This window comes from Mobula hypostoma, chromosome 4 (genome assembly GCF_963921235.1).
Source record: "Mobula hypostoma chromosome 4, sMobHyp1.1, whole genome shotgun sequence".
NCBI lineage: Eukaryota > Metazoa > Chordata > Chondrichthyes > Myliobatiformes > Myliobatidae > Mobula > Mobula hypostoma.
The window spans coordinates 184679348-184707108 of NC_086100.1; the positions used below are offsets into that span (position 1 = coordinate 184679348).

At 45.1% G+C, this 27761-nt stretch overlaps 1 protein-coding gene across 1 annotated transcript in view; it reads left to right on the forward strand.

Annotated features, from left to right (window-relative positions):
• eif2ak3 (eukaryotic translation initiation factor 2-alpha kinase 3) overlaps positions 1-27761 on the forward strand; it is a 99822-nt gene that overhangs the window by 64520 nt on the left and 7541 nt on the right. Inside the window, exons 9-16 of the mRNA XM_063047117.1 lie at positions 1317-1540; positions 2640-2752; positions 6089-6211; positions 7082-7231; positions 10039-10762; positions 16705-16872; positions 16972-17073; positions 19430-19492. Coding sequence (XP_062903187.1) covers positions 1317-1540; positions 2640-2752; positions 6089-6211; positions 7082-7231; positions 10039-10762; positions 16705-16872; positions 16972-17073; positions 19430-19492 — 1667 coding nt within the window. The remainder of the gene's footprint in view (positions 1-1316; positions 1541-2639; positions 2753-6088; positions 6212-7081; positions 7232-10038; positions 10763-16704; positions 16873-16971; positions 17074-19429; positions 19493-27761) is intronic.

Here is a 27761-nt window from a genome sequence, read left to right on the forward strand (position 1 = left end):
GAGATCAATTTGGTCCCCACCTGGTGCTCAGCTCTCACCTGTGGCTCCAAGTAACTGTAGCACGCGCAGCGGCCACACCCCAGTAAATCGTCTTGGCAGACGGGCTAAACCAGGTGAGGGTAGCCGACGGGTCTTTGACCCTCAGTGAGGTAGGGGATCTGCCTGTCCCAGCGTGTGAAGTCTGGCCATTTCAGATTGAGTGGAAGAGACCGATTAATGGTCCAACGGTCAAGAAGGCAGGCCAGCAGGCGTTGCTGGAGCGCTAAGAGCACGACCAGGCACTTAGACATCCTGGTCATCCACTGCAAGAAGTGGTGTCCTCTTCAAACTCACCTGGCAGAAGGCAAAGGCAAACCACTGCTGTAACCTGCCACATACATGATTTCTCAATATGTTAGAGTGGCGTGGAGCCAACTGGAATTCCAGATGTGACCTACGATGACAATGAGATCAATCTAACTCTTCCCTCCTACGTAGCCCTCCATTTTTCTTCCATCTATGTTCTTATTTAAGAGTTTCTTAAATGTCCCCTAATGTATCTGCCTCAACCATTACCACTGGCTTGTGTGTTCCATGCATTTAACACTGTGTTTAATAAAAAACAACTACCTTTGACATCCCCTTATACTTTCCTCCAATCACCTTAAAAGTATGTCCTCTCGTACTAGTTGTTGCCACTCTGGTGATAAAAAGGGCACTGACTCTATTCGATTTATGCCTCTTATTATCTTGCACACCCTGTCACATCTCCTTGCATTAAACTTCACTCCAAAGAGAAAATCCCCAGGTTGCTCAACCTTTCTTCATTGGACATGTTCTCTGGTCCAGACAGCGTCTATCATCCACATGCCTTGCCTGCGAACGAAGTGCGAGATGTACTCTTTCACCGTCCAGCAGGGAGTGCTGAGAAGATTTTCATGTCTTTTGAGCATTGTTAGGCTGAAGGCCCCACAGTCCAGAGTATTTCACACCCACAGAGAAGTGTTTTACCTATGGCCTTCGTTGTTTTGCCATCTCTCCGTGCTGTCTCTCTGTACTCCACTCTACATGCAGTCATCTAGGCTCAGGCTGTAACTACCAGCAGTTTCCCAGCAGGAGACTAAATCTGACCATGACTGTAAAGAGAAACCTAACCCGAGAATGAATCAAGAAATGTGCTCACTCACGATACCAGCAGGGGGCGCTGTATAGCCGGGAATCGTGTCGCTAGAATTGATTTGTATTTGGATTCTTCCTTTTATTACGAGTTACATCTGTAGAGTTTTATGGGGTGGTTACCTTGGCTGAAGCAAACACTCCTGTGCTTCTGTTGCCAGACAATGGATTTTATTTGCCTTACTATGGGAAGGAGCGAAACAAGCGTCACACCCAGATTTCCGTCAGACTCTTCGACCCCTCGAGGGCAAAGAAGGCAGCCCCAAGGAAAGACCCCGTCCTGCTGCTGGAGTGGTGGGGGGAAATAGCAGGCACCATCCTCTTCTGCGTCCTTGCAACCACCTACGTCGTTCGTAAGCTTGTCCTGCACCCGTCTTCAACTGCAGTACGTACTATGCATCAACTTGTTCGTAACACTTTTCAGAAATGCTATTTGTGTATCTGACTCCTCATCCCTGAGTCTATTCCATACTACTATAAGCCCTATTGTTCTTCCTGTGACCAGGTGCCCGGAAGTGGGCACAATATTCTTTTAGGAAGTAATGTTTTATAGACCTTCTATATAAACTTCTGTTGCTGCACAAGTCCTTAATCCTAAACCATACCAAGTGCTTTAACTTAATTGGTAAGCTGTCCTGCCATTTTAAGGAATTGTGTCCAAATACTGTTGAATCTTTCTCTTCTTGCATCCCTTTGTAAAAATGTACTACTGTGAGTGCATTTTCTTTCTATTCTTCCAGCCACAATATGTGCTTGAGACATTGAGTTGAAAAATCAAGAGCTGTAGCTTTATAAAATTCTTGTTGGGCTGCATCTGGAATACTGCATGCAGTTCTGGTCCCTCCATTATGGGAAGGACGTTCAGGCTCTGGAGAGGGTGCAGAAGAGGTTTACCAGGGCGTTGCCTGGTAACAAGAGCTTGGACAAGTGTGGGTTGTTTTCTGTGGAGTGGTGGAAGCTGAGGGAAGATCTGACAGAGGGTTATAAGATTATGTGAGGCATAGGCAGTTGACAAACAATTTCCACTCTTTGTTCCACCCCCGCCTCCCGGAGTGTGCATTTAAGGTGGGAGGAGATAATTTGAGGGAGACATGGGGAGGGGGCGTGTTTTTTTTTCACATAGAGTGGTGGGTGCCTGGAGTGCACTGCCTGGGGTGGTGGGTAGAGGCAAATATATTGGAACTTTTAAGAGGTGTTTAGATAGGCACAAGAATATGAGTAAAATGGAGAGATATGGGTATTGTGTAGGAAGGAGAGATTGGTTTAGTTAGCCATTTGATTACTAACCTAATCAGCTTGGCATGATATTGTGGGCCAAAGGGCCTGTTCTTCTGTATTCTTATTGCTTTTTTATTAAGCATCAAAACTCAGCTGCTATCCAGTCATCAGACTGTCTCCTCGACATCTAGCACCATGTACTCTGGCTTGTGTTGGGAGGGGTGAAGGTTGACTAATTCCTGTGTTTGCTTGCTTCCTTCCTGCAGCAAAGGAGGGACTCTGAGCTGCCATATCAAAGTGAAAGTGTGAGTGATGCCACTGCAGAAGCAACAAAGGTTGAGCTGGCAAACTCCTCTGGGGTTTTTGAATACGTGTCCAGGTAAAATCCGTCGTGTTCTCGATATCATCTGTTGTGCTCCTTGTGCTCTAACAATTCCTACTTAATGCTTGTCTTACTGGAAAGTTGGTGGAAGTGGCCCTATTCCTGAAAGAACTCTATTTGAAGTAGAGCATTGACAAGTGATTGACTCAGTATTTTCATTGCTTTAGTGTCTTAGTTTTTCTCATGACGTTGAGCTTTGCTGCTTTGTGATTGTGCCTTGCCAGTCTACAATTTATCAGCAAGCCAAGTTGTTTCTTCAGGTTATCAACCTGTTCACCTGGGGTAACTCTTTGACTTCCTCCCAATTGGTTTCATAATTCCATGTTGGTTGTGTTGTATTTCCAAATGATACACCTGTTATCCAGGTTTCGTAGGTCAAAAGACTCATTTCTGTCCTTTGCAACTCTGACTCCATACTGTAACTTGGGAGTACAATCTAAAGATGATGATAAACCGTTTATGACTGAGAGGAGAACTCTCTTCCAGTGATGTTGGATTATGGTTTATTATTGTTGAAAAGCTCGTTTTGCATGATGTTTATACAGATCAAATCATTACGCAGTGCGTTGAGCTAGGATGATGTAAGACATATATACATAATAAAGTGTTAAAGCTACTAAAAAGGTGCAGTACAGCTGAATGCTGAAGTGCAAGGTCATAACAAGGTCGGCAGACTTCTTGGGGCTGGAGGCATCAAAGGAAATGGAGGGGCAAGCCGTTGCATGCTTCTGATCAGCCTTGATGATGCTGAATTGTAGACCAGATTTGAAGGTGAATGCCCTATTCCTGTCTATTTTTGCTTGATGCTTCTGTGGATCATGAATATCCATCAGAAGTGTATCTGCTGTTTCTCCTTGGTCCTTGGCTATATCGTTGACCCTTCCCTCCCTCTGTAGATGGAAAAGCACATAGAACATAGAATAGTTCAGCACAGTACAGGCCCTTCGGCCCACAATGTTGTGCCGACCCTCAAACCCTGCCTCCCATATAAGCCCCCACCTTAAATTCTTCCATATACCTGTCTAGTAGTCTCTTAAACCTCACTAGTGTATCTGCCTCCACCACTGACTCAGGCAGTACATTCCACGCACCAACCACTCTCTGAGTAAAAAACCTTCCTCTAATATCCCCCTTGAACTTCCCACCCCTTACCTTAAAGCCATGTCCTCTTGTATTGGGGAAGAGGCACTGGCTATCCACTCTACCTATTCCTCTTATTATCTTGTACACCTCTATCATGTCTCCTCTCATCCTCCTTCTCTCCAAAGAGTAAAACCCTAGCTCCTTTAATCTCTGATCATAATGCCTACTCTCTAAACCAGGCAGCATCCTGGTAAACCTCCTCTGTACCCTTTCCAATGCTTCCACATCCTTCCTATAGTGAGGTGATATATGCATGGAGTCTGGGGTTTAACCTTCAAAACCAACTTTGCCTTTATTACAGGCTGACATCAACAGGGGTGTCGCGCATCCTGGAACAAATGCTTCCCATCCAAACTTTTCAGTATTTTTGTGTTATTTCTTATCACTTCCACTATCTCTACCCTGCATGCATTGTGTATATATAAAGTAAAGTAAGCCATTTGTAGTGTTAATCTTTAGTGTCTATGTACTATGTGGGCATTCAAGCTTGAGTGTATGCTGCATATGTAGTGTGCAGTTCCGTCTTTACCTTGTAATGCACAGTGGCAAGTTTCTGTCCTGCTTTTTTTGTTAGGCTGGTAACTTGGCATAAGATTAGCCTGTTCTTTGTGGTCTGGGCTGGTTTGGACTTTTGCCATGCTCCCTTTGCCTGGACTAACCCTGCAGTGTTCTTCTTTATCTCTCTGCTATATGATCATCCCCTGCTCTCTACTACTGTGTTACAGAGCTGTTATTTCACTAATCCCTAACACACCTCTGAAATGGGAACGATTGGGAGGGACAGTAAATTGGAATTGGTTGAGAATTGTCGCATCTGGCAAGATACGTTGAAAGCTTGTCTTGTGTATTGTTATACAGGTCAAATACATGATGCATTGATCTGGAATAAAGATCACAAATAACAATTAAGTGTTACTTAGTGTGGGATTAAAGCGTAAAAGCAGTAAAAATGTAGGGTGTAGGTAAATAATAAGATGCAAGATCATACCGAGGTAGATTGTGAGGCCGAGCCCATTTTATTGTAAATGCCAGACTTTCAAGCAACATCTGTGTAATTTTGTGAATTACATCAAAACATGGATATAGGTGAATAGCATTCTTTTAGATTTGGGTTTTCAGACACTAAAATGACATCTATGTCTTTGGTCCTTTTTTGGGATTAAAACAGTTGTGAAACACTTCACATAAGGGCACAGGCTGATTGACCTCTTGTATGGGAACAGGGTCGAGCTTATAGCCATGGACCTGGGAAGAACAGTAGGTACACTCTCAGTGGCCACTTTATTAGGTACACCGGCTCATTAATGCAAATACCTAGTAAGCCAATCACATGGCAGCAAACTCGGTGCACAAAAGCATGCAGACATGGTCAAGCGGTTCCATTGTTTTTCAGACCAAACATCAGAATGGGGAAGAGGTGTATTCTAAGTGACTTTGACCATTGAATGTTTGTCAGTGACAGATGGGGTGGTTTGAGAAACTGCTGATCTCCTGGGATTTTCAAACACATCAGACTCTAGAGTTTACAGAGAATGGTGAGAGAAACAAAAAAAAAATCAATGAATGGTATAGCAGTTTTGTGGACAAAAACACCCTGTTAATGAGGGAGGTTGGAGGAAAATGGCCAGACTGGTTCAAGCTGACAGGAAGGTGACAGAATTCAATTAACCAGGCATTACAACAGAGGAATGCGGAAGATTATCTCTGAATACACAACGTGACGAACCTTGAAATGAATGGGCTAGACCCCAAACATACACTCGGTGGCCATTTTGTTAGGTACAGATGGTACTTAATATCGTAGCCACTGAGTGTACTTCCAATGGATACTCATGATCCATAGAAGTATTTTGGAAATAGCACATTCTAGACGTTTTAAAAATCTGAAATCCTCTCTGCTGGATTTTGTAGTTGCCAGGCCGTGCGGTTGACATTTTGTTTATTAAATTGGGGTTTTAATGATTAATGAGGCAAGTCATTTAAATGGAATTAACAATGAGATAGATCATGGCTTATTTAAATGATGCAGCAGGTTTATGGATGTGAATAGCATTTCTTAGATTTGGGGTCATGGTGGGTTTCCAGGCACTAAAATTATATTTGTTTTTGGTCCTCTTAGGATTAATAATTGTAACAATTATGAAGTATCCACTGTAGGAGATATCAGTAATGCAGTTTTTTCTCTTTCAGATGTCTTACTGACTTTGAATTGGTTCAGTGCCTTGGTCGCGGTGGGTTTGGAGTAGTGTTTGAGGCAAAAAACAAAGTTGACGACTGTAACTACGCCATAAAGAGGATTCGACTCCCAAATCGGTGAGCAGCTACAGACGTTTTTATATATAGTAGGTGCAAGTAATTGGGACAAATCAGAGCACCAGGTTGGCATCATCTAGATGGGCTGAAGGGCCTAGAGTTCTCTGACTCTATGTAAGAAGGTCAGAATCATTGAGGTCCATTGTGAGAGAAGTCTGCTACTCTCTTCACTTGCCAGTATGTTGACCCAATGCAACGCCTAATTGTCAACCCATTCTTGTGTTATTCAGCTGTCAAGCAAGGTATAGCAGCCTTGCTAAGGTTGCCCAAAGCTTCATAAATTAGTCAAAAAAAATTTTATGACTCTGCATTCTCCTTTTTTTTGTAAATAGTAGACTTAAGATTGATGGGCCAAATGGCCTAACTGCTCCTATGCCTTATGTTCTTATCAAGGTTACAGAGAAAGGATGGAGGTATGGAGTTGAGAGGGTTAATAAATCAGCCATGATACAAAGGGAGAGCAGACTTGATGGGCTGAATGGTCTAATTCTGCTCTTGTGTCTTCTGGTCTGAAACTTTGATTGTAAGAAATAGGAGCAGGAATAGGTGAGGCCACCTGGCCCTTTGCTCAGCAAAGTTTTGGATTGAGTTGGCCTTGATTGTCAATCTGTGACCTGGTCCTAGTCTCCTGTCACGAGGAGCATCCTTCCTCCATCCAGATTGTCGAGCCTTGTCATAGTTCTGTAGGTTTTGATAAGGTGTCCTCTTTCTTAACTCTAGAGAATAGTTCTGGTCCACATGCCCAATGCTCATATTGTAAAGCACATCTTGGCTGCACTCCTTTCTGTGCCTCAAAAATAATCCTGTCCACGTCTTTGTGCTGAGTGTTTGGCGACAGCCCACCCACATCTGACTGTTGTTATGCCGCAGTGATCAAGCACGGGAGAAGGTCATGCGGGAAGTGAAGGCACTGGCTAAGCTGGAGCATCCAGGCATCGTCCGCTATTTCAACGCCTGGCTGGAAGCACCACCTGAGGGCTGGCAGGAGGAGATGGATCGGCAGCTGCTGAAAGACGAAGGGTAAAGGACTAATGACAAAACATTTTAACAAGTTACACAATGTATACTGTATTGCTAAATGTTGAGAAGTCATCAGCTGGTCCCAAGCTCCATTCTAAATTAATTGCAGTTTACACCATAGACATAGGAGCATAATTAGGCCATTTGGCCCATCGAATCTGCTTCAGCATTCCTTCATGGCTGATTTATTAACCCCCCTCTACCCCATTCTCCTGCCTCTTCTCCATAACCATTGCCACCCTTGCTAATCAAGAACCTATCAAACTCTGTTTTAAATATACCCAATGACTTTGCCTCCTCAGTTGTCTGTGGTGAATTCCATAGATTCACCATCCTCTGACTAAAGACATTCCTTCTCATCTCTGTTCTAAAGAGATGTCCTTAAAAATTCTGTGGCTGTGCCCTCTGGTCCTAGACCTCTCTACATCCACTCTATAGACCTTTCGGTATTTGATGGGCTTCAGTTTAGATTCCTAGAACACTTCCTAGAATTTCAGAAACAGGTCCTTCAGCTCGTTTAGTCCATATTAAACTATTAATCTGTCTAGTCCCATCGACCTGCACCCAGACCATATCCCTCCATACCCCTCCCATCAATGTGCCTGTCCAAATTTCCCTTGAATGTTGAAATTGAACCTGTATCTACCACTTCTGCTGGCAGCTCGTTTCACCCTTCACGCCGGATCCAAAACTTCTAATTTTAGTCTCACCAAACCGCAGTGGAAAATGCTAGCTTGCATTTTCCCTACCCACATCCTTCAGAATTTTGTCTATCGATATCAAATCTCCCGTCATTCTCCTATGCTCTAGGGAAAAATAATCCTAACCTGTTCAGCCTTTCCCTGATAACTCAGATCCTGAAGTCCTGGCAACATCCTTGTAATTTTTACACTCTTTCAATCTCATTGACATATTTCCTGTAGGTAGGTGAACTGAACTGCACACGATACTCCAAATTAGGCCTCACCAATGTCTTGTATAACTTGAGCATAATATCCAACTCCTGTACTCAGAACTTTGATTTTTGAAGACTAATGTGCCAAAAGATTTCTTTACAACCCTATCTACCTGTGACACCACTTTCAAGGGATTATGGATCTGTATTCTCCGATCTTTGTTGTGCCACACCTCCTCAATGCCTTACTGCTCACTGTGTAAATCCTACCCTAGTTTGTCCTCGCAGGTGTCTGATTAAAGTACCTATTTGTTTGATTGGGCATCAGTCCATTTGTACACCTGCTTCTTGGCGCACTCCCTATTTTGATTTTGTAATACTCGTGCACGTGTTCCTTAAGGTTGTCATAATTGTGTGAGGTAGTGCGGATAAGCGCCCACTGCCTGTTAAGTGCTCTCAGTGGTGTGCATCTCAAATAGCCTCTGACAACCAAGTCGATCTCCTGGCTTAACTACTAAGCCTGGTGGAGCTCTTTCTCCTGGCTGGAGAAGGGGCAAAGGCGGGTTAATGCCACCCTAAAACCAGCTGCTTCAGGCAGATGATGGGGCTTGTCAGCTCACCTAGGCAAAACCTCTGATCTTAAACTTCTGCTGCCTTGCGGGCTGTACCCACTCACGGGGAAGGCGCCTGGAGTTAAACCCAGAGGGAAAATCTGGAGCTGGAGCCCCGAAGGCAGTCCTATGTCGGGTTGAACGCTGGGAACTCCTGCGACGCTGCTGGTGCCAAACTGTATTGGTCTCTGCCGATCCTTCTGATTTATCAGCTGCTTGGAGAGGGGGAGCCTGCTGCAGGGGCAACTGCCCTGGCTTGCGTACAGGCTAGAACACAGTATCTATGGTGGACCCCAATCAATGGAGGGCCTCATTTGCATACGAAGTGAACTGTGTCACTGTTATGCTTACTTGTACTGTATTCTGTATTGTTACTGTTTTACCTTGTTTGAACTCAATCCACTGCATAATCATCTGATGTGTATGACAGTATGCAAGACAAGATTTACAATGTATCACACTACCAATTCCATTAGTGGTCTACCCCTTCAATCTATTACAAACATTTTGACAACTTTCACCTCCTTCAGAATTGACATTTCTTGGTTTGTTTTGTCTACGTACTCTATTTTAAAGTGCAGGTAAACATGAGAGTCTGCAGCTGTTGGAAATCCAGAGCGCCGTGTGTGTGTTGGAGTGTGGGCGTGTTGGAGGAACTCAGCAGATCAGGCAGCATCCATAGAGGGAAATAAACAGTCGCTGTTTGAGGGGAATAATCTTTGCAGTTTGAGACCCTTCATCAGGGCTGGTGAGGAAGGGGGAAGAAGCCAGAATAAGAAGGTGGGGGTGAGGAAGAAGTACAACCTGGCAGGTGATAGGTGAGACTAGAGGAGGGAAATGAAATGAGAAGCTGGGTGGTGATGGCTGGTAAAGGTAAAGGGTTGAAGGAAGAATCTGATAGGAGAGGAAAATGGAGAAAGCAAAGCAGAGGGAGGTGATGGGCAGGTGAGAAGAGGTGGAGTAAAGGGGGGGGGGAGCCAGAATGGGAAATAGATAGAGAGAAGGGGCAGGAGTGAGAAATTACTGGAAGTTGTAGAAGTCGATGTACATGCTGACAGCTTGGAGTCTACCCACACAGAATGAGGTTTTGCTCCTCTAACCTGAGAGTGGCCTCGTCGTGGCGGTGGAGGAGACCGTGGACTGGGATATTGGTTTTATGTTTTCACATACATTTGTTTTCTGCCTATATACTTATTACCCTCAGATATTTCCTGTGTTTGTGTGTATGGGAGGCAACTTTGCATGAAGTAGTGGTATGGTTTTCCTTGAGTTTCATTCTATCTCTGTTCTGTCTTTCCCAGCACTGAGTGGCCAGGCAGCTCTCCAGACGTGCCCTCCATGAACCAGCTGAAGCCTCCAGCTGTGGAACACTGCGCAGAGAGTTCGGCACCTTCGGTGCATTTCAGTTCCTACGCTGCGATTGGTGCGAGCAAGCCGCCTTCATCTGAGCTGTGCATGCGTCTGGACTTCTCCACGGATGCCACCCAGCGGGACCAGAGTGGCCTCCTGTCCGAGAGCGAAACCAAGGGAAATTCCAACACGGCACATTCCTCTGAATTATTCCCTACGGCTCGTGGTGAAGCCAAGGGCGAGGACAAGACCACATCCTTTGATGTAGTGTTTGAAGATTCCAGCCATTTCAGGCTCTCTGAGTCGGGCTGTGAGCCATCGTCTCACAGTAAAGGCTGCAGTGGGAGGCAACCCACTGCCTCTTGGGTGGAGATAAACAGTGGATCTGAGAGTCTGCACCCTGACTGTGATGTATCGTGCTCTCCGCCGAGACCCACCTTCCTCAATCTGGGTGCGTCCCAAGGAGTGGAAGAGAAAGTGAAACAACAGAGCTCTCCCAAGGTTTACTTGTACATTCAGATGCAGCTCTGTCGGAAAGAGACGCTGAAGGACTGGATGAATGGTCGCTGTCGCATGGAGGACCGGGACCGAACCGAGTGTCTCAGGATATTTTTACAAATGGCTGATGCTGTCTGCTTTTTGCACAGCAAGGGACTAATGCACAGGGATCTTAAGGTATAATGAAACATGTGCAGGACACTGAGCTGTCACCTTGAAGTGACTTCACTTAACTGTGAAGTAATGGTTTCAAATGTAGAATTTGATGGAAAGTATGATAAATTAGGATAAATTCATATTGTGGATTTTTGACCCCTGGTGTTTTGGGCAGCAATGAAGGTCCTCCATCTCTGGTGGTGTTCAGGGCTTCCTTCACCATGTCAGTAGCTTCTTGTTTTTCATCACCGTCAGTCATGCAAGTCCTGGGCAGAGATACAGGAATGCTGTCGCACTCAGATGTAGAAGGATTCTTCATTGCTGTTTCCATAACAAATTTGTTTTGCCAGTTAGGGTTGTTTGCCCTGGGCTGAACCCCCTAATCCGGAGGACTGGTGGCCCACTCTTAGTCCGGCCTCTACACTTTGACCTGTTTGGCATGGGTGACTCGACCAAGAGTAAACGTGTAAAGCCGTGATTCCAGCCAAAATAGCTGTCTGGGTCATTGAGGCACGCAGGCCTCCAAACCCTGTGACAAGGTGGTGGTCCTCTTGGAGGTTGATCCCAGTGACTAGAAGGTAATTGAAACTTAAAAAGAGTTGAGAGGAATTAATGCTTTAGCTTCTGGTACTTGGACATCGAAGTGAAATGTGGCGAATTTTAGCTTCCCCAGTGTGGGATGCAGCTACATAATGCTGATGTTTACAGAGTATTACCTCTAGCCCCATTTAGTTCACAAATCTAGCAGGAACCCAATATTTTTAGCCATGTTACCCATTCTTTCTATGAAATTTTGCTGCTTGATCTGTCTTTTCTTGAGGTGATTAAGAGTCCATGTCCACTTGTGCAGCTGTTTAATATTTTTGCCCTGAAAAATAAACTACAATTGCACATGTAGTGGTTCCCAAAAAGACCATAAGAATACAGGAGCAGAATCAGGCCATTTGGCCCATCGAGTCTGCTGTGCCATTTCATCATGGCTGATCCATTTCCTCCTCAGCCCCAATCTCCTGCCTTCTTCCTGAGATCCTTTATGCCCTGACTGATCAAGAATCTATCAAAGCTTCCAACTTCCACCCGGCCCTCAAATACACCTGGTCCATTTCCGACACTTCCCTTCCCTTTCTCAATCTCACTGTCTCTATTTCCGGAGACAGCTTATCCACCCATGTCTATTATAAACCTCACGGCTACCTGGACCTTACCTTGTCCCACCCTGCTACTTGTAAAGCTCTGAGGATGAGGCTTTTCATTCTAGAACGAAGGAGATGTCCACCTTTTTCAAAAAGGGGCTTCCTTTCCTCCATGATCAACGCTGCCCTCAACTGCATCTACTCCATTTCATGCACGTCTGCTCTTTGCCCATCCTCCCGCCATGCTACCAGTGATAGGATTTCTCTTGTCCTCACCTACCACCCCACCAGCCTCCGCGTCCAGCACATAACTCTGCAAAACTTCTGCCATCTCCAACTGGATCCCACCACCGAACACATCTTTCCCCCCACACTTTCTGCTTTCCGCAGGGATCACTCCCTACGCGACTCCCTTGTCCATTTGTCCCTCCCCACCGATCTTCGTCCTGGCACTTGTTCCGCATGCAAGGATAAGTGCTTCACCTGCCCCTACACCACCTCCCTCACTACCATTCAGGGCCTCAAACACTCCTTCCAGGTGAGGCGACACTTTACCTGCGAGTCTCTTGGTGTCATCTACTGTGTTTGGTCCTCCCGGTGTGGCCTCTTGTACAGCATATCGGTGAGACCCGACATGGATTGGAAGACCACTTTGCCGAGCATCTACACTCTGTCTGCCATAACAAGCGGGATCTCCCAGTGGCCACCCATGTTAATTCCACTTCCCATTCCCATTCTGATATGTCCATCCATGGCCTCATCCACTGTCGGGATAAGGCCACACTTAGGTTGGAGGAACACCACCTTGTATTCCATTTGGGTAGCCTCCAACCTGATGGCATGAACATCTATTTCTCAACCTTCCAGTAATGCCTTCACCATTTCCCATCCCCTTGTCCCTCTCTCATGTTATCTCCTAGCCTGCCCATCGCCTCCCTCTGATGCTCCCCCCCCACCCCTTTCTTTCTTCCATGGCCTTCTGTCTCTTTCACCAATCAACTTACTAGCTCTTTGCTTCATCCCTCCCCCTTCCAAGTTTCTCTGATCACCTGGCGTTTCTCTGCCCTCCCCCCACCTTTCAAATCTGCTCCTCAGCTTTTTTCCCTCTAGTCTTGCTGAAGGATTTCAGCCCAAAGCGTCGACTGTACTTTTTTCCATAGATGCTGCCTGGCCTGCTGAGTTCCTCCAGCAATTTGTGTGCTTTGCAAGAATCTGTCAACCTCTGTTTTAAATATATTGAACGTCTTGGCCTTCACAGCTGCCTGTGGTAATGAATTCCATCGATTCACCACTCTCTGGCTAAAGAAATCCCTACTCATCTCCATTCTAAATGGATGTCTGCTGGTCCTAGGCACCCCTACCATAGGAAACATCCTCTTCACATGCACTCTGTTGTGGTCTTTCAACATTTGATAGGTTTCAATGAGATCTTCCCTTATTCTTCTGAATTCCATTGAGTACAGGTCCAGAACCATCAAACACTCCTCAACCCTCCAGGCTAACTGAAGCTGGCTGATGATGTGCGTTAGGTTCTTTAAAAAAAAAATTTGTAAAACTTGTCAAAGTTGTAAAATTTGTCAAACTCCCATCATGGCATCTGGGCACGAATCCTTCTGAACAAGCACTTTGATGGTATCGTTTATACCCAGCACATCACCTGTGAAATAGGGATGTGATTAAGTGTGTCTTGCAATTTTAACAGTAATGGTGACAATGAGACCACAAATCTTTCTGGTTTACTAACGCCCTTCGTGGTTGGAAACCTGCAATCCTTGCTCTGTCTGTGGTTTTTGGTGATTGTGTCTGTAGCAGTGTGGTTGCTTCTTAACTGAATCAGCCTCACAGGCCGCTTTGTTCACGTAGAAGTAGGAGTGGGTACAAATGCTGACCAAGCCAGTGATGCTCCCATCCCAGGACCAAATGGAAATCCATCTATGTTGAGTTTTGCCAGAATACCTAATTGGATTTATTATTTACCTCAGCTCAGCCTCTGCCTCAGATAATGGTTTAAACTGCAGTGTGTGTTGGATTTGGGCAATGTCTACCTGGTTCCTGGGGATTTAGAGCTGCAACAACATTTGAGTGACTAAGTAGAGCTTAAGAGCTTCAGGGTTTAAATTTGAAGAGGTCGTAATGAGCTGGGTATTGGAGGTACAGTGGGTGGATATTCCTTAAGTCTTTGTAATCAAGTCTGTTCCAAACAAACTCTTTGACGTGGTTGTGGCGGCTGTAGACCTATATCTGGTTATCGTTTATTTATTTTTTTTAACTCAACCATTTGCCTTGAATTTTATTCCTTCAACCAGAAGTGGAGGGATGGGTTAGTAAATTTGCTGATGGCACAAAGGTTGGGGGTGGTGTGGATAGTGTGGAGGGCTGTCAGAGGTTACAGTGGGACATTGATAGGATGCAAAACTGGGCTGAGAAGTGGCAGATGGAGTTCAACCCAGATAAGCATGAGGTGGTTCATTTTGGTAGGTCCAATATGATGGCAGAATATAGTATTAATGGTAAGACTCTTGGCAGTGTGAAGGATCAGAGGGATCTTGGGGTCCGAGTCCATAGGACGCTCAAAGCTGCTGTGCAGGTTGACTCTGTGATTAAGAAGGCGTATGGTGCATTGGCCTTCATCAATTGTGGGATTGAGTTTAGGAGCTGAGAGGTAATGTTGCAGCTATCTAGGACCCTGTTCAGACCCCACTTGGAGTACTGTGCTCAGTTCTGGTCGCCTCACTATAGGAAGGATGTGGAAACCATAGTGAGGGTGCAGAGGAGATTTACAAGGACGATGCCTGGATTGGGGAGCATGCCTTATGAGAATAGGTTGAGTGCACTCGGCCTTCTTTCCTTGGAGCGACAGAGGATGAGAGGTGACCTGATAGAGGTGTATAAGATGATGAGAGGCATTGCTCATGTGGATAGTCAAAGGCTTTTTCCCAGGGCTGATATGGCCGGCATGAGAGGGCACAGTTTTACGGTGCTTGGAAGTAGGTACAGAGGAGATGTCGGGGGTAAGTTTTTTTTTTACGCAGAGAGTGGTGAATGTGTGGAATGGGCTGCTGGCAACGGTGGTGGAGACGGATACGATAGGGTCTTTTAAGAGACTCCAGGACAGGTACATGGAGCTCAGAAAAATAGAGGGCTATGGGTAACCCTAGGTAATTTCTAAGGTAAGGACATGTTTGGCACAGCTTTGTGGGCTGAAGGGCCTGTATTGTGCTGTAGGTTTTCTATGTTTAACCAATCTGCTTCTGAGTGTGGTGTAAGCAATTTTTATTCATGAATTTGAATTACATTGTGCCACAGCCAAAGGACTTCACATCCATTGGATACACTACCCTTTAACAGGCAGACTTTTGTAGACCATAATGTATAGGGGTAGGATTAGGCTATTTGGCACATCGAGTCTGCAGCGCCATTGCATCATGGTTGGCTTATTGTTCCTCTCAGCCCAGATTTCCTGCCCATAACCCTTTACGCCTTTACGAATTAAGAACCTATCAACCCCCATTTGAAATACATTCAATGACTTGATCTCCACAGCCATCTATTGCAATGAATTCCACAGATTCACCACTTTTTTTTTAAAAGGACGATTGTGGGTGAAATCAAAGCGCAACATATAAAGATATTTGTCTTGTTTTCATTATAATATTTTTGTCTGGAGAGTTCCAGTAACATGTTTGGAATATTTACTGCAACCTCAACAGTGTAATTTCACAGTGGTGACAAAATAATTCTGTTTTTCTTGCCCTTTGTAGCACTATGTGAACATGTTCTGCAATAGTCAGGACTAGTGAGAGGACTTGAGCTTTCAAAAGCAAGGAGCAAGTGTTATTGTTCAGCCTTGCTCTTGTAGACACAGGGAGCTGTTCTGACCACTCGAACCAAATGTGACTTGGATGTAGGAGGTGCTGGTGCTGTTGAAAGATCTGGAGAGTTGGCTGGATGGTCTTTACCCATCACTCACTGTTGCTTGTCATTTGTCTGTCAATCCTGTATGACATCTGGGGGCAGTTGCTGCCTATGATAGATCAGTTCATTATCTGACCATTGGAATTGGCTGTCAGTACTTACTTCTATCCCTTAAATCAGGGCAATTTGCACTCAGTGGCCACGTTATTAGGTGTGGAACTTAGTCTGGTCTTCTGCTGTAGCCCATCCACTTCAAGGTTCATTGTGCTGTGTGTTCAGAACACCACTGTTGTAATGCATGGCTGCGTTCACCAGCAACTTTGATGTGTGTTGTTTGTTTTTTGAGTTATTGTTGTCTTCCAGTTAGCTTGAACCAGCCATTCTCCTCTGATCCCTCTCATTAACAAAGAGTTTTTGCTCACAGAGTTGCCACTCACTGGATGTCCTTGTTGTTTTACGTACCATTCTGTAAACTCGAGAGACTATTGTGCACGAAAATCCCAGGAGTTCAGTTTCTGAGATACTCACACCTCCCTGTCTGGCACCACCAATCAGTCCGCAGTCAAAGTCACTTGGATCACATTTATTCCTCATGCTGATGTTTGGTCTGAACAACAACTGAACCTCTTGACAATGTCTGCATGCTTTTATTCAGTGAGTTTATGCCATGTGATTGGCTGGTTAGATTTTGTATCAACGAACAGATGTTCAGGTGCACCTAACAAAGTGGCCACTGTATGTTATTGAAGTGATGTCGATGCAAAGCACTGCCATGGTGTGCACATTATGGAAATCAAAGCAACTTTCTAACTGGGTTAGCTCGTATTGAATTTCTACAGATAACATCCTTGAAGGTCATCCTCATTTCTGTATTCTTCTATTTGAAATGGGCTCCTTTTTTATTTCCTTTTTAAGCCTTCAAATATTTTCTTTACATTGGATGATGTGGTGAAAGTGGGTGACTTTGGGCTGGTGACGGCAATGGACCAAGAGGAAGAGGAGGGGTCCATACTTACACCAATGCCAGTGTATGCCAGGCACACTGGGCAAGTGGGCACGAAACTCTATATGAGTCCAGAGCAGGTGAGTGAAGCTGTTCGCACGTTTTTCAGTGAACTTGGTAAATGCTACTCTTGCCCAAGGATGGATGATGTGATATGATATTCCTTTTGCAATTTGTAGATATCTGGAAACACTTACTCTCATAAAGTTGACATCTTTTCCTTGGGCCTCATCCTGTTTGAGTTGCTGTATCCTTTCAGTACACAGATGGAGAGAATCCAGGTAAGATAGCTCTGTGTCCGAGTGGTGAATTGGACAGTTGGGGACCACATTATAAGTTTACCAATAAGGTTTACAAAAAAATGAAAGCAGATTATTATATTATTGCGTAGTTCTGGAGCCGCCTTTCATGAGGCCTTCTGTTGGTCGTGGTTGACCATGGATATTACATGCTAACTGTCTACGTGGTGCGGAAGCTAGGGCAGTGCGATACGGAGAGTACGCTGTTACCCATGCAGCAGGCTACCCTCTCCACGCTGCTGATGAATCCAAAGGAATGGCGGAGACTGATACAGTTTGGCACCAGCGGCGTCGCAGGAATTGCCAGTCAGTGTTGAACTGCTTTAGGGTCTGTAGCTCCGGATGTTTCCCCCAGGGTTTACTCCTGAAGCCTTCCCCACGAGTGGGTATAGCCACAAGGCAGCGGAGGTTTGGCATCGGAGATTTCCTTCTGGATGAGCTGCCAACCATGACTAATGAGCCCCATTTGCCCAAAGCAACTGGTTTGAAGATGCCAGTAAACCGCCTTTGCCCATTTTCCTGTCAGTGGAAGCGGTTCTGTTGGGCTTAGTAGCTAACCAGAGTCTAAATATTGTGGCAAAGCCTTTTTTGTGTGGAAATTAAGAAATAGACAAGTGAAGGTCTCTTCAAGACAGAGTTGTAAAGCACGGTAACAAACCCTTTGGACATCTCATTCATGCCAGCCAATGTGCTTGTCTAAGCTGGTCCTATTTGCCTGTGTTTGGTCTAAATTCCTATAAACTTTACTGTCCTTGTAAATCTCCAAACATCATCAAAATGATGTAACCACGCATTTACCACTACCTCAGGCAACCCGTTCCATTATACTCATCATCCTCTGGCTTCTTCAGGCCCTCTTTAAATCCTTCTCCTCTCACCTTAAGTGTAACCCCTCTCGTTTTGGACTCACCTACTCGGAGAAAAAGGCAGACTGCTATATCTGTGTAAGATCTTTAAAAGGCGGTTGATGTTTAGTCACTTAGATATTGTAACCCAAGTGTATTAAGAAAGGCTGAGATATATGGTGATGCCTCGGATCAGGTGCAGTTTTATTGACAAAATGGGCTTGAGGAGCTATGTTGCACTCTCTTACCTCTGAATCTGAGAGGAATTGCAGAATATTAACTGAAAGCTAAAGATATTTTGAAAGGTGGAGGAAGGAGTAGATGAATGAAGAGATGAGGGCCATTCACAGAGTAGATCAGAGGTTCAGTTTCCATGGGTTTGGCTTCCTATCTTTGCATTTTCTTTCCTTAACTTTAAAGTCATTGACTTGGCTGTCACAAGATAACTATTCATGTCTGGGATCTATTCACGTTCCTTCCCATTTTGAAGTGTAGTTGACAAAAGCCACTTGTCCACGGAGTCGTCCCTGAATTTTGGCATTTGTTTTTCCATTCAGTGTATCCTGGCTGTGCCAGTGTTTAATTGCCCATCACTGACTACTCATGAACCACTCGAGGTGTGGTGTTACAGAGTTCCGGGAAATTCACCTAGGAATGGTGATACATTTCCAACTCAGGAGGGCAGCTTCCAGATGGCGGAGTTTGAATGCTTTTACTGCCGTAAAACATGGGTGTAGAATTGGGCCATTTGGCCCAACAAGTGTGCTCTGCCGTTTGATTGTGGCTCCTCTCAACCCCACTCTTCTGCCTTCTCCCCATAACCCTTTGATGCCCTTACTAGTGAAGAGCCTATCGACACCCACCTTCTATATTCCCAATGACTTGACCTCCACAGCTGTCTAGCAATTAATTGTACAGGTTCACCACCCTTCTCCTCATCTCTGTTCTAAATGGACATCCCTCTGTTCTGAGGCTCTACCCTCTGCTGTTAGACTTCCCCACTATCGGAAACACCCTCTCCATGTCCACTCTGTTTAGGGCTTTCAATATTCGATTGGTTTCAATGAGATGCTCCCTCATTCCTCTAAACTCCAGCAAGTACAGGCCCAGAGCCATCAAATGCTTCTTATATATTAACCCTTTCATTCCTGGGATTATTCATGTGAACATCCTCTTGACCCTCTCCAGTGCCAGGATATCCTTTCTTAAGTAAGGGGCCCAAAACTGCTCACAATACTTTAAGTGCAGTTTGAAAAATGTTCTTGTCCTAACTGATATAATACATGACTTTGGAAGGTTATGGACTCTTGGTGATTTGCAACAGCACATCATGTAGATGAACAAACTGTTGCTTTGTGTGTTGGTGGACTTAATGAATGGTTGTGGGTGGGGTGCTATCAAGCAGGATATTAATTTATCCTGCATAGTATCGAGTTTCTTGGGTGTTGCAGAAGCTGTACTTGTCCAGACAACGATCTTGTTTCTCTTTACAGACATTAACGGAAGTTCGGGATTTGAAGTTTCCTCCTTTATTTCTGGAGGAATATCTTCAGGAGGTGAGTCATTGAGGATGTTGTGCTGCCTGCTGTGTCTAGTGTTGATTGGTACCAGATACCTGATCAGCTCAAACAGTAAGAGAGGCTTTGGTGACACGCTGGGGTAGTGGTTCGCACAATGCCTTACATTACAGGCGACAGGTTCAACTCCTGCCACAACATGGAAGGAGTTTGTACATTCTTCCCGTGACTGCGTTTGTTCCTTCTGGGTGCTCTGGTTTCCTCCTGCAGTCTAAAGTCATACCAGTTGGTAGATTAATTGGTCATTGTCCTATGATTAGGCTAGGATTAAACCAGGGTACTGCTGGGCGACAGGGCTCAAAGGGTCACAAGGGATACAGTATTCTGCACTGTATCTCAGTGAATAAATAAATTGGAAGGAACGTAGTACAGTACAGCACTCTCTGGGTCCTTTGGTCCACGAGAACTTGGAGGAGGAGCTGTGTTCTCTTATAACTCCTGGAAACTTGACTTGTTTCCAGTGTAACGTGATGAGATGAATATCCCTTCAGCACCAGCAGGCAACTTGCACTTACACTGAACCTTTCAATACGGGAGAATATCCCAAGTTTGTTTGTTCATATATATTGACTTGGTTTCATCTAACAGCTAGTTAAGGAAGTGAGGAGCGTGGAGGTGCTGTTCAGTTGGAGCACTGGAGAGGATTGGGTTCCAGGCAGCGGAAGGCATGGGAACCAGTTCAGTGGTGCACCCACAGTAAGATCAAAGATGACACCAGAAGGAAGATGGAGATCAAACCCACCCACTGGCCTGCTCTAAGCACTTCTATTTGAAATTGATTTTATAAAAAAAAATCAAACTCATAGCTTGATCTATTCTTACAGGCTGTGTGCAAAGTACATTCTCAGTCTGTTGAGAATTAAACAGTAAAGTAGGAAAGAAGTGGATCGGAAAGCACAAACCTGAACTGGTTCCCATGCCTTCCACTGCCTGGAACCCAATCCTCTCCAGTGCTCCAACTGAACAGCACCTCCACGCTCCTCACTTCCTTAACTAGCTGTTAGATCGGAAAGCACAAACCTGTCTGTAAAATCTGGTGTGTATGTTCCACTGAGGTACAAGTTACCTGACACTTCCATCCTCTGCCACCAACCTCTTTTATGGACTTCAATTTGGGTTTAAGAGTTTAAAATATATTTACCTTTCCCCTGCCAACTTCAGCACAATAACAGTGAAATCAATACAACTTTACTAATGAAAAAAATAGTTTTCAATGTGCTGTTACGTTTGACAGTTTTATTGAACCAAAAAAATGAAAATTCAAACTTTAAGATGATGAAGCACTGCTGTAAAGAAACTACTTAACTTTTTATCTATTTATTGTAATGTATAGTATATTTTGTGTATTGCTCTGTACTGCTGCCACAAAACAACAAATTCCACAGATTTTACAGTGTGTGAAAGTAAAAAGTCAAACAGTTGAATGATTCATGAGACCAAGTTATTATTTAACCTCCGAAATGTTTTAAAGAATGTTAGTGAGCTGGTCATGTGTAATACTATCTTCCCTGTTCTGAACCCAGTCCTGGTACTTAGTCTTCGTGCTGTTGTGAACAGTAGCAATGTCCGTTCAGTGGCTGTAGGTGGGAGAGGAGCACTTTTGTAGGGAAATGACTAGCTAGGGGACTCCTGCTCAAAAATTAATCCCTTAATGTTGATCAGTGGGAATCATAATGAGCAATTAAGCGGGCTGACAACAGACAAGCATGGTAGGAGGTGTTTAACTGTAAATATGAAGCTCTCGCTGGTTCAGCATAGGCCTTTGATGCTTGGGAGAGCATACTCATGCCCAGCACAGATGGGTTAATTTAAGATTCAGCATTGTTTATTGTCGTTCTTCAGTATATGAGTGTAAAGGAGAACAAAATGATTGTTACTCTGGATCCGATGCAGCACAAAAGACACAAGATAAGCGTAAGAACACAGATATAAATATAAAAACAGTTCTATAAAACGCAGCGTGTAAGTAACTTCTTTAAGCCGGCTGATGGTGTAGTGGCATCCGCACCAGACTTTGAGGCGAGTGGTCCCTAGTTCGAATCCGACCGGCTCCTTGCACGCTTTCCATTTGTGCTGGGTTGAGCTGGCAACTCAACCGTAAAATAAAAACAGAGAGACGCTAAAGAGATGGAAAGGTGGTCGCCTGATGTGCTAGTGAGGTATGGGAGGATGTTTTTATATAAGTAACTGTTGAGTTAATTATAAGATTAGCTTGTATACATAGACCGATTTTGTGTACATAAAGTGACACTAGGTGCAGAAGTATTTGAACATAGGTTGACTGAGAGGAAATGATAAAGAGGTAGTGACTATATAAAGTAGCAAGAGGAACTCTTGTAGGTAGCAGCAGTATTCATGAATTCAGTCAGAATAAGGTTCATAATCACTGACATAGAATAATACAGCATGATAACAGGCCCTTCAGCCCATCTGGTCCATGATACCACATCCATGCTCGTCCCATTTGTCACTGATTGGCCCTTAGCCTTCTAAACTTTTCCAATCTGCATCCGTGAGCAACTTCAATTTAAAAAAAAAAGTTACCATACCCGCTTCAACCATTTCCTCTGTCAGCTCATTCCACATACCGTACATACCACACTGTGTAAAAAAAAAAGTTTCCTGAAGTTCATAAACATTCCCCCCCCGCTATATTTTCTAGCTCTTCATTCTCTCTGTCATCTTAGTAAAAACTTCAAATCCATCATGTCATGAATAGGAACAAACACTAAACTAACCCTAATAAAATGTTCTTCACAGCATTAGATTTTGTGCTCATACACCTTTATCCAATGACTTTTGAAATGCCTACACCATTGTCGATGAGATATTTTAACAATGCCCTTAACAGATAATTTGACATGTGTTGTTAAATTTGTTGCTTTGTGTCAGCAGTCCAGTGAAATAGGTTTTCTGACATTTATGGATTTGTCTTGATCAGAGGTATGTGTTGATAAAGACAGGCTGTGTTAAAGCCATGATCTCACTGAATGGCAAAACTGCCAGAGTCTGGTATAAAACACACTCCCTCACTGTTCTTAATGCTTTGCATGATTCCTCTGACCATGTTGCCTGGATTGGGGAGCATGCCTTATGAGAATAGGTTGAGTGGACTCAAGCCTTTTCTCCTTGAACCAACGGAGGATGAGAGGTGACTTGACAGAGGTGTACAAGATAATGAGAGGCATTGATCATGTGGATAGTCAGAGGCTTTTTCCCAGGGCTGAAATGGCTAGCACAAGAGGGCATAGTTTTAAGGTGCTTGGAAGTAGGTACAGAGGAGATGTCAGGGGTAAGTTTTTTACACAGTAAGCGCGTAGAATGGGCTGCCAGCAGTGGTGGTGGAGGCAGAAACGATAGGGTCTTTTAAGAGGCTCCTAGATAGATACGTGGAGCTTAGAAAAATAGAGGGCTATGGGTAAGCCTAGGTAGTTCTAAGGTAGGGACATGCTCAGCACAGCTTTGTGGCCCGAAGGCCCTGTATTGTGCTGTAGGTTTCCTATGTTTCTGTGTTGTTTAACAATTATGTTTGTCCCTTTATTCAGTGCACAGCTAACATCAGCTTGTGTCCGGGCCAAGGTACACGGCTAAAAATAGCTGGTTTAATATGCTGTCAGATGAAAAGCAGCAATCTACAGCAGATGAATATTCATGGTTCTGAATAGTACTTGAGTTTGAAGTGTTGTTACAGAATTATACAGTACAGGAGGAAGCCATTCACCCCACCAATGAGGCTTTCCAAAGTGATCAATTAGTGATATTTCCAGTGGTCCAAAAATACCTGCTTTCTAGCTGCTAATGCTGTTTTAAATGCTACACTTTCCTCAGGGAGAGGATTTGACACAGCATCCTCAGTCTCCCAACTTCCTGTCCTGTTACGTACCCCGTAACTGGGTTGCCAAACCAGCAGAAATGGATCACTCAGTTGGAGTCTGGAGTACAAGAACTAAGAAAGTTTTATTAAAGAAACAAGCAACACAGTAATCGAAAGGATAATAAATGCAACAGTTCAGTGATGATAAACGCACATGTGCACAGAATTAAGATAACAGCATCAATCAAGCTCTATCGTTGTCTAGGGGTAAATGACCAATTTCAAAATGACTCAAAGTTCAGTCCAGTTAGTAGTTCAGTTCGCAGTAATCGTTGCCATGGCGGTGGACAACGTGGGGGAAGAGAGACATAGAATAGGAACAACTGATCATTCAGAACGGCTTCACTCACAGACCAGCAAGATGGCTCACAGACCAGCGAGATGGCTCACAAACAGCTTTTGGGCGGGTCCTTGGTGATGTCACCTGAGGTCACCGACTGTGACCCCTCCTCCAGATGCAGTCGATCCTCTGCAGTGAACCCGGCACCCAGGCAAGGGCGGACACACACCGGGTTCCCGCTGATCGTACCTTTCCACCCTTGTCGTTGTCTGGCACTTCTCACCCACTCGTGAGAGGCGCACCGCTTCCAGGGTCTTGTTACCTCGGGTGGCGTGTGTGTCTGTCTTAGCGAACCTGTCCCTTTTTATCCCCCTGCTGGGGTATCGCCTGTCCATCACTTCAAACAGTTCAGGGTTCAAAGGGGGGAGCTGCTCCAGACAGCTCTCTCTCCCACATCCCTTCATTACACATCTCCAGACGCTGCTCCATTGTTCCTTATCTCTCCTTCCCCTGAGGGCAGGTGGCAGACCAACTGCTGATGCCACTGATGCTAGCCCAGGCCAGCAAACATCTTAATTTTATGTGTATTCTCGTAACACTTCCCCCCTTTAAGGATTTTTACCGGGAGGTAAAAATTACAAACATGACTACATTATCTTATACATACACAATATACATCTTTAACAGTTATTTAGCTAATACAGAGAATTTGAAGCTGTCAGCACCTTGACAGACAGTCATCACATTTTCTGTTCCTTTTACACGTGTTATTAATAATCCCTTAGACCAGGCTCCAACTCAGCAAACTTCATAGTGGCCAAAAACACTGATGAATTGCGACCAATGTAACCTCTCATTTGGTTTTGTCCCGGACCACAATAACAAGGGTCGTCCCATTCCGACTCAGTTTTCTCTCGCAAGGGCTTAGTAGGAGGGGGACGGGTATTGACCGCAGAGTTATTGCAAAACTTCCTGCAGTACCCCACCATCTCCAAGAGCCTTCTGAGGGCCCTCTTGTCTGTCGGGGTTGGGAGGTCAGCGATAGCCTGCACTGTAGCTTGCATCACTGCCAGCTGCCCCTGTGTCACCACAATTCCCAGGTAAGTGACCTTCGTGTGGCCGAATTCATTTTTTTCAAGGTTCACTATCAAGCTGGCTTCAGACAGCTGTGTTAAATTGCCAATACACACCTCTGTGTTCATCAGCCCTTTAGTCACTGAATTACTCAAAAAATATGGGTGTTGTTTACTTGGCTGCCCTATTGTAACCACAATCACCCAACGTCCCAGTTCTTTGCATTTCCTCGGGACAATCAAACACATGGGTGCGAGTCGTTTAATTACTCCTTCGGGGATTAAGGGAGAGACCTTATCAGTAGACCTGGCCAAAACAATAGCCTTCTCCCATCTGACCGATCCCATCCTAATCTTTTCAAAATGGTTTTTTCCTCTTAGCAGGGGGCCCCTAGCTTCATTGATTTCCACGCTAACACCGACTAGGTTTGTTAGCATATCAAAAGCCGGTGACCGTCTCAGTTCGCGTCGGTCATGATCAATAACATTTTTCCCCCTGGGCAGCCGGTAAATCTCTTTCATGATTCCACCAACTGTTTCCTCCAGCACCGCAAAATGTCCACCGGGGGGTACCTCGTGGGCCATGTTAAAAACCTCATCCCCATAACTCTTTTGCACCACCCCCCACTCCTCATCTGCGGATGCTGTACTTGATTTCCCTTTCTTCCTTAGCACTTCCTCATCCGCACAATAGCCTACTAGTTCCCTTGTCAAGGCTGTGTCAGAGAGAGCGGTCTCGGCAAGAACCATCAGCCCCTCGTCTCGCTCCTGCGTCTGCACAAATTCTTTCCTGGCTACTGCTTCGTCCGTCCCAGCTCCCTCACTACCTCTTATCTCACTACACCCTGTCTCATACAAGGTTGGCAGAAATGTTTCAGCCAAATTCACCATCGCGGGCGGGGCCTCCATGCTGGCAGGCTGACCCGTCAATCTCACGACTAGGAACACGATTCCTCCGGCGATGTCATTACCGAGCAAGACTTCCACGTCTTTCATCGGTAACTCGGACCTCACCCCGACTGTGACTAGTCCAGAGACCAGGTTGCTTTGTAGGTGTATCTGGTGCAAAGGCACGGTTTCAGTCCCTTGTCCAATGCCCTGTATCACACTGACCTCCCCAGTCTCAGTCTCTGAGCCAAACTCTAATACACTCTTCAGTATTAGTGACTGACACGCTCCCGTGTCTCTCCAGATCCGCACTGGAACTGGTTTTAACCCCTCCTTCACTGACACCAATCCGGCCGAGATAAACTTCTCGCGCCCTTCCTGAACTTTATCAGACCTCCTCCCCCTTGGGGGTGGGTTTGCCGGCTCAATACAGCCAGTCGGAAACCCCGTCTTTCCTTTCCTTGGGCCAAAGCACCTGGACGCAAAGTGTCCGACTTTCCCACAATTATAACAGACGACCCCAGGAGAGTTCCTACCAGGCTGCTCCCGGTCTACCTTATCCTTTTCACTAGTCCCCGGCTTACTTTCTGACTTTTCCGGCGGACTCTCCCCGCCGTCCTGACTACCCTTCTGGTAGCCTTTACTCGGGGCAAACTTCATTTTATGCGTCAACGCATACTCATCCGCTAACTTAGCAGTTGCGGCTAACGTGGCTGCCTCTTTCTCATCGAGGTAGGGTCTCATACCCTCAGGGACACAACCTTTAAACTGCTCAATCAGAATCAGCTGCAGCAGTCTGTCATAATCCCCCTCTACCCCTTTCGAGGCGCACCAACGCTCACAATATGTTTGCATCTCGCGAGCAAACTCCAAATACGTGCGGTCCCACCGCTTCCTCGCATTCCGGAACCTCTGCCGGTATGCCTCCGGGACCAACTCATAAATCCTGAGGATGGCCTCCTTCACCACCTCATACTTCTGGGCATCTTCCGCGGATAAAGCGGAGTAAGCTTGTTGGGCCTTCCCTTTCAGTACACTCTGAAGTAAAACAACCCACTTATCCCTCGGCCATTCCTGACTTATAGCCACCTTTTCGAAGTGGAGAAAGTACCGATCCACATCGGTATCGTCAAATGGGGGAACCAGCCTAACCTCCTGGGTCGCCCGGAACCCTCCACCTTGGTTCGGCACGAGCCCCTGCTCGGCCCTTATCTTTAACTTCTCCAGCTCAAATTCCCTTTCCCTCTGTTTCTCCTCTCTCTCCAACTGTCTGTCCCTCTCTCTCTCTTCTCTCTCCAACTGTCTTTCTCTCTCTTGCCTTTCTACCTCTTTCTCTCTCTCCTGCCTTTCTAACTGCTTCTCTTCGTGTTCTAACTGCCGTACCCGGAACTCGTGCTCGAGTCTCAGTTTTTCAAGCTGTACCTGTACCGCGTCTCCAGCAGGTTTTTCAATAGACACCACCCCCAGCTCACCTTGGGGAAACACACCTTTAGATACATAGTGCTCTACAATAGCTCTGTGTATCTCCTCTCTCCTCATTGTCGACTTCACCTTAGCAAGATTCACCCGTTTGGCCACAGCTATCAATTCCGATTTCCTGGCATCCTCTAATGCCTCCAAGGTCGGCGCCTTTATAAATTCCTCAACCTCCATTTCTGCTGTTTGTCTTTTCTTTCTTTCGGGAATTTTAACCCAATCAATTTACTCCGTCCCAAATTTAGCGTTCAAAATCGCGGACGAGAACCCCACTTATGTTACGTACCCCGTAACTGGGTTGCCAAACCAGCAGAAATGGATCACTCAGTTGGAGTCTGGAGTACTAGAACTAAGAAAGTTTTATTAAAGAAACAAGCAACACAGTAATCGAAAGGATAATAAATGCAACAGTTCAGTGATGATAAACACACATGTGCACAGAATTAAGATAACAGCATCAATCAAGCTCTATCATTGTCTAGGGGTAAATGACCAATTTCAAAATGACTCAAAGTTCAGTCCAGTTAGTAGTTCAGTTCGCAGTAATCGTTGCCATGGCGGTGGACAACGTGGGGGAAGAGAGACATAGAATAGGAACAACTGATCATTCAGAACGGCTTCACTCACAGACCAGCAAGATGGCTCACAGACCAGCGA